The following is a 7,396-nucleotide window of genomic DNA, read 5'->3' on the forward strand; positions in this document are numbered from 1 at the left end:
GCATTTATTCCTGACGAGGTTCCGTAGAAAAAAAAGAAAGAAAAAGAGTTAAAAGATATAAACAAAATGATAAAATAAAAAAAAAAATTAATGGTGAAAGGATCAGAGATAACATCTGTGCATTCACATGCCATTACCTCTTTTTGACAATTTCTTTATTATTATTTATTATCAGAAAACTCTTTAATTCCGATTTTGAAAACATACACAAACATATAATATTACCTTAATTATTTTCATATATTATGAATAAAACTGAAATATAAAACATGAAACTGCAAATTAACCTCTTTACAAATAAACATGAAAGTATGTTCAATTTTAATGAATAAGTTATCATCTTTTGCAAAGCATTAATTTTTTTAAAAATAAAAATAGTTTATTTCATGAAACAAGCATATAAAAGAGATAGCAAATATCTTTAGTCTGCTTATTATTTAGAATTCCACTAAACCCAATCGACCATAATTTTAATCCATAGACTAAAGTAAATATAAAAAAAAAGTAAATTATTAAATATAATAATTAGATAAATATATAATCTCTAAAATGAATAGTAAAATAAATTTTAAATTGTTGTGAAAATATTATGAAACTTATTGCTATTTTATTTATGATAAATTAAACATTTTAAAGTAAATTTATATTATTTATTTATTTTCCACCCGCCCGTAGGGCGGGTTTACCCTAGTAATTAATGAAGTAGTTTGGAAGAGTGAAAAAAAAGAATGTAAAAATGTAATAACACACTCAAAAATAGGTAAGTCATGTTTTATACTTCCATAATAAATGATGGCAAATTGTTTGGAAAATAATATATGAAGTTGTTAAAATTTGTTTAAAAGAAATAAAAAGATATAAGAAAACACTTAAAAATATGTTCGTATTGTTTTGTACTTCAATTTTAATAGAATATATTGATACTGTTCTATAATAACAAACAATTGCATATTGGCTTGGCACTAGAAATAGTATAGACACATTAAATATTGGCGTCCGAAACAAAATAGATGTCCAATTACCAAATTATTATTATTCCATTAATGATGGATATAATTTCTTTTGAAATGGGAAAAAGTCTGTCTACCAAAAGAAGAGGGCGGGATTGGTTTCCGTTTGATCCATGAATTTAATCTAGCACTATTGGCAAAGCAACTTTGGAGATTGACTCAGTACCCTGATTCACTGGTTGCCCGAGTTTTGAGAGGCAGGTACTATAGGATGACCTCGCCATTACGAGAAGTCTCTGCAAGTAACCCATCATATGTGTGGTCAAGCATTTATGCTGCAAGAAAGCTTTTGCTTCTCGGGATCAGACAGAAGATTCATTCTGGTTATGAGATCAAGGTGTGGGAGGACCAATGGATCCCAACGATACCTGCTAGACCAGCTACACCTGTAGCACCTGTAATGCATCCGAATATGAGAGTTAGTGACCTCATTAACCAAGAATTGAAGGAATGGGATGTAGGGCTACTAGAGAATTATGTCCACCCCGATGACATACCACTCATTCGTAGTATGGCTATAAGTTCTGCCCATCGCCGTGATACCTTCTGCTGGAACTACACGAAGAATGGCCAATACACTGTTAAATCTGGATACTGGGTTGCTCAAAACCTGATGAAGCCAGAAGAGGACAAGAAAATACTGGAACCAAGTATTACTAAACTCCAAGCCTTTGCTTGGACGTTGAAAGCACCAAGAAAGATGTGTCATCTTATATGGCAATTGATAACGGGTCAGGTGGCAGTGACGAGGAATCTCGCAAGGCGGAATATGAGGTGCGATAATTATTGCCCAAGGTGTGGAGAACTAGAGGAATCTGTAACACATGCAATATTTGAATGCCCTCCGGCTCTCCAAGTGTGGTCCTTATCAGCAACTCCTACGAGCACAGGTATATTCCCAGTGGCCAGCGTCTACACAAACATGGACTATCTATTCTGGAGGAAGAATGAAATCTTAGCGCCAGACCAAGACAGGGATCCTTATCCCTGGTTAATATGGTATATTTGGAAGGCTCGTAATGACAAACTTTTTAGGGGAATAGATAGAGACCCCTTGGAACTAGTTCGATATGCAGAAAGTGAATGTCAAGCCTGGTTCATTGCAAACGAGATGATATCGCCAGTAGTTCAGGCCATCAGCAATGAGGAGAACCAAGTCTTAAGCTTGGGTAATATTTGTCTACTAGATGGATCTTGGACAGCTTCGGATCGCTTTAGTGGATGTGGATGGGTCTGGATGGATAGCGGGGAGAACACACAACTTATGGGATCACGGAATTTCATTCGATGTGAATCAGCTTTGCATTCGGAGGTAGAAGCACTGCGATGGGCGATGGAGAATATGCTTCAACACTCGCCATGCCAGAGCTTTGGAACAGACTGCAAGGAGCTGATTTCAATGATAAAAGAACCCCATGAGTGGCCAAGCTTTGCGACAGAACTGGAGAAGATAGAAACGCTGCAGATTTGCTTCCCGGACTTCAAAATAACCTATGTGCCACGAGTGCGCAATCTGTTTGCTGATTTTTTGGCTAAGACAGCTAGGACCTTTCGTAGAGAGTTACTTTTCATTGGTTGTTCTATTCCGGTCTGGTTACCCAGACCACCTCAAGCTTGAGTAATAGAATGGCCGTTCGACGTCAAAAAAAAAAAAATTTCTTTTGAAAATTCGGTGGAAGAAAGTAACCTTCAAGGTAACTGAAGGATAAATAGAGATAATTCCCTTATAATAGTATCTCTTAGTCATTATTTGAAAAGTAATTTGATTATGTGTTTTCATTACAATCATTCTAACAAATAAATGATGACATGTCCTATTAGAAATGATGACATGGATCATATCTAATTATGACACGGCTTATCACAATTATGATACAAAGTTCAACTATAGAAATTGAAATATAAAACTACAAATATATGGTAACTACCATAATTAAAAAGTTACAAGCAAGCTAACTTAAATCTTAGATTAAACTTATTATAAACTGTGGGAACCGAAATTCGCACTGTCGATTTCCGTTTAAATAAGGAAACTAGGAAAAACCTAATTTCCCAGAGGACCCAGATATCTGCTAATTACCACACGTCAAGCAATCAGAACACGAGAATAACAACGATAAAAATAAGAAATCAAAAAAGGAGAGCAAAGAAGATCTTATTCCGAATTTGCGTATGTGCGTTTACAACAAGGTATAAGTCTGGGCTCGAGAGCTGTCGGCGAGATTCCTAGTTCTAGCAACCCTAAGACGGCTAAACCTAATTGAGTCGCAGCTCGAAATAACAAAAACGGAAAATTGCCTAAATTGCTCTAAGTGCTAAATTTGCTCTGAAAAATCTCTCTCTTCACGCTCCTCGCCTAGGACTCCTTATATACTAGCTCCAAGGTCGGTTTACGCTTTTACTCTTCTGCCCTTAAACCGTCATAGCATAAAATGGGGAGATATTCCATTTTTTCCGATCTTCGTAATTATCCTCAAAACTTCCGTATTTATCCGCGGAAACTTGACATTTATCTTTTCTTGTGGACCAAGCGTAAACCGTGCTGTGGTTTACGGGTTTTTGGTTAAGAAATCGTAGGATGGGCCTCGAGTCGTGTTTTAGGTCCCTTTGGGCCGTCTTCCGACTCGAAACGTTTACTACGATTTCTTTCGATAAGGAATGAACTTTCCGCGGTGTTAATCCGCAAAGTTTGATCGATGATCTAGAATACCGGAAATCTTAGACTGAGCTCGCTACGGTCTTCGGGAGATAGCATTGATGGTTTGACGAGAATGCATGGACTGGTGTCGTCTCGACGTTTCGGAAGAGCTCGGTCGCTACGTAGCGACCGAGCGGGACGGATGCTCGGTCGCTACATAGCGACCGAGCGGGATGGACACTCGGTCGCTACGTAGCGACCGAGCTTGGCTCGGGCTCGGTCGCTACATAGCGACCGAGCGACCGAGCTTTCGCTTGGACTTGGTTGCTACGTAGCGACCGGATAGCGTGCATGCGTGGTAGTTTCGCAATGATCGAGCTTGAGTTGTTTATTTCGAGTCTTTCAAGGATACTTCTTCGTAAAAACTTCATATTGGTTATTTTTTACGAAAATTATATTTTTCTTTTTACTATCTTTTTCGGAAATACGATTTCCGAGGATTTTCGGATTTTAATTCCGTCGTGACCGTTTTTGACCCCAACATAAACTTACACACTAAAAAAGTTAATAAAAATAAATAAAATAACCATTTATTTTATTAGTATTTGTTATATTTTTAATGTTTGTAAAGAGAAACATCTATATTTGATAAAAACTGTAACAAGATATTGTGTCACTACCACATTTTTTTATAAATAATAGAATATTATTATTTTTAAGCTATTACATATTATTAAGATTATTATAAGATGATCGATTTGTTATAGATATTTACATTTTGACATAATTTTTTGATATTTTAATAATTTTTATATCATAACAAAGATAAAAATTTCAATAAGTATTTTATTTTTGTGACTAGTAGTTTAATAAGTAAAGCATAAATTTAATCAAGTTTTTAAATTATTGAATTGTATTTAAAAATTAATTACGTTAAATAATTTAATTGAGTTATTAGCATTCGATCCGTCAGGTTGAATAAGTATCTTTTATAAGTTAAATATTTTTAACTAAAACTAATAAAACAAAAAAAATATTTCAAAAATGAAAATTATTTAATTAAACTGATTTAAATACGTTCAAATTAGAAATTAAAATAAATAAAAATTACAAATGATTACTGTATACTTTCTAAAAATTTGTAAACTTAAAAAAAAATTAATGAACTTAAAACTCAATGTAATAAATATAATATATATATATATATATATTTAAAAAAATATATTTTTAAGAGTTATTATTTCTGCGCATAGTGTAGAAAACCGTCTAATTGATATTATTTTGTTAATCAGAAAAGCTCTTGCCAACAATTTCGTACTTCCGTGGTACAAAAAAAAAGAACAAAAAATATCTACGGAATTAACAATTTGAAACCCAAGAGAAATCCAAATTTTGTTACCATTGAAAATGTCCACGGAGCCAAAAATGATCAAGAAATATTTGTTTCAAATATCTACGTCGTTTTCTTGATCCGGTTTGGTTACCATTGAAAATGTCTACGGAACCAAATTTTGTTACCATTGAAAATGTTTACGGAACCAAATTATTGCCAGCAATATTTGTTTTTTCCTTTTCACCTCGCTTATTATATCTATTACGATTTTGTTTGAAGCTTAAAAACATCTTTTCTCAAGAACAAGTCAAGAACCAACAAAAGAAATGGATCCAAAGGAGCTTCCATCCATCTTAAGAGACGATAAGATAAGCGTAGAAACCAATAAGTTGATCTCTTCGCTTCTTTCACGCACTGATTCTCAAGGGCAGAAGCTTTGTAAATATCAAGGATGTTGGTACTATTACAACACCCTCCAAGGCGTTCTCAATTTCCAGAGTGGTTTTCAACCACAGGACACCGATATAATCCTTGCTTCTTACCCAAAATCAGGCACTACTTGGCTCAAGGCCCTCACTGTCGCCCTTCTGGAGAGATCAAAGAATCATTCTTATTCTTCAGACGATGAACATCCTCTACTCTATGATAATCCTCATGGCATTGTACCATGCTTGGAGATGGATGTTTATCACGAAAGCTCAAGTCCTAACCTAGCCAAGTTCTCAGCACCTCGGAGAAAGTTCTCGACTCACATGCCACTGCACGCGATGGAGGAAACCCTCAAGCATTCTCCATGCAAGATTGTGTACGTGTGTAGGAACGTAAAGGACACGTTGGTCTCGTGGTGGTTTTTCCTTTGCGCTGTTCTTAAAATAGAACAAAGTAGAGGCATTCTCGAGTCTCTGTTCGAATCTTTCTGCAATGGAACTATATATTATGGACCATTTTGGGAGCATCTCTTAAGCTACTGGAGAGCAAGCTTGGAAGAACCAAAACATGTACTTTTCATGAGGTATGAGGAACTGAAAGCGGAGCCTCGCCATCAGATCAAGAGGCTAGCGGAATTCTTCGGTTGTCCTTTTACTAAGCAAGAAGAAGAGAGTGGAGTTGTGGACAAGATCTTGGACCTTTGCTCTCTGCGTAATCTGAGCAGTTTGGAGGTTAACAAAACCGGATCACGAAACGACGTGGATCACAAGGATTATTTCCGAAAAGGGGAAGTCGGTGACTCAAAGAATTATCTTACGCCTGAAATGGAGTACAAGATTGACATGATCATCCAAGAAAAATTGCAGGGTTCTGGTTTGAAATTCTAGAGTTGTATGGTTGTTGTTTTCTTTGATGCATCAAAAAATAAGAGTACCTCCTGTTTTTATCTTTCTTAATAATTTGTTAACTTCAATGTCAATTCCTTTTTAAAACAAATTACTATTCATCCAATCAAATTAGTCAAAACACAACTTTTGCTATCATATCTCAATCATGATTATTGTTACTTTAGGTTTTATGTCTTTTAAAATTTTCGCTTGAGATCTCAACATGTTAGCCTATCCTTCTGATTTCTAATAATGATCTAGCAAACATAACTCAAAATAATGAAGTTACTATGAAAGATATTGACTTACTTTTGATGTGTACGTCCACTGTTGGAGAGGAATTTAACATTCCTTTACAAAATCCATCGAATAATAGGACTCCGCCCATTACCACCAAAAGGCCTAGTCAAGATCAGCTCGACAAATGGATTGACCGGCTCAAGGACTCATTCGATCGGCTTAGTCTTATGGTCGATCGAATGACCAGGTTAATGTCGGCTCAACGTTAGACTTGAAGGCCCATCAAGCACGAGCTTAGGCCTGGGCCTCTAGGGCGAACGGGTCTTAGGGCAAACGAATGAAAGCTATAAAAAGACAAGAGAGGAGAAAAAGAAGAGGATTCACAAATAGACACTAAAACCGATCGAGCCTCTTTGTATTTTCGTCGGCGCTTTCAACAAAGCTCCGACCTTGTTTATTTTCCTTAATCTCCTTGTAATCACGTTTGTTATCTCATACTGATCAATAAAACGTCTTTGAAGAATCCATAATTCGAGTTTAGTTTCCTTTCGTTCGCCTAACCAAACTCGGATTCAACAGTTGGCACCCGTCATGGGACCTTACAAAGTAACGTTTACGAAGTCAGTATGACGCTCAATGGCTCGACCTCCGGCGATGACCCGGAGCCTACTCCCGTAACTGCGGAACCAAACATGATGGATTTCATGAGTTCCGTCATGGCCCGCTTCATTCAGCATGAAGAAGCACAGTAGGCGACGAACGAACATCTCGCCGCCATAGCAGCTGCCCTTGCCCCTTTACCCGGTCCGACAAGCATCCGAAAACAGCTCTTTAACACCGACCAAACGGACCGCGAGGA

The 7,396-nt window shown here is 36.5% G+C and overlaps 1 protein-coding gene across 1 annotated transcript; it reads left to right on the top strand.

Moving 5' to 3' along the window:
* The first annotated feature begins 3,708 nt into the window (after positions 1–3,708).
* On the top strand, positions 3,709–6,902 carry LOC125607297 (cytosolic sulfotransferase 7-like). Its single transcript, XM_048777211.1, has one exon. It carries the CDS (start codon positions 5,308–5,310, stop codon positions 6,295–6,297), a length of 990 nt encoding a protein of 329 aa, XP_048633168.1. The 5' UTR covers positions 3,709–5,307; the 3' UTR covers positions 6,298–6,902.
* The last annotated feature ends 494 nt before the right edge of the window (positions 6,903–7,396 follow it).

This window comes from Brassica napus, chromosome A3 (genome assembly GCF_020379485.1).
Source record: "Brassica napus cultivar Da-Ae chromosome A3, Da-Ae, whole genome shotgun sequence".
Taxonomy (NCBI): domain Eukaryota; kingdom Viridiplantae; phylum Streptophyta; class Magnoliopsida; order Brassicales; family Brassicaceae; genus Brassica; species Brassica napus.

Bases quoted from the DNA above. Each gene is read 5' to 3' on its own strand.
- LOC125607297 (XM_048777211.1), top strand. From the start codon at position 5,308: ATGGATCCAAAGGAGCTTCCATCCATCTTAAGAGACGATAAGATAAGC.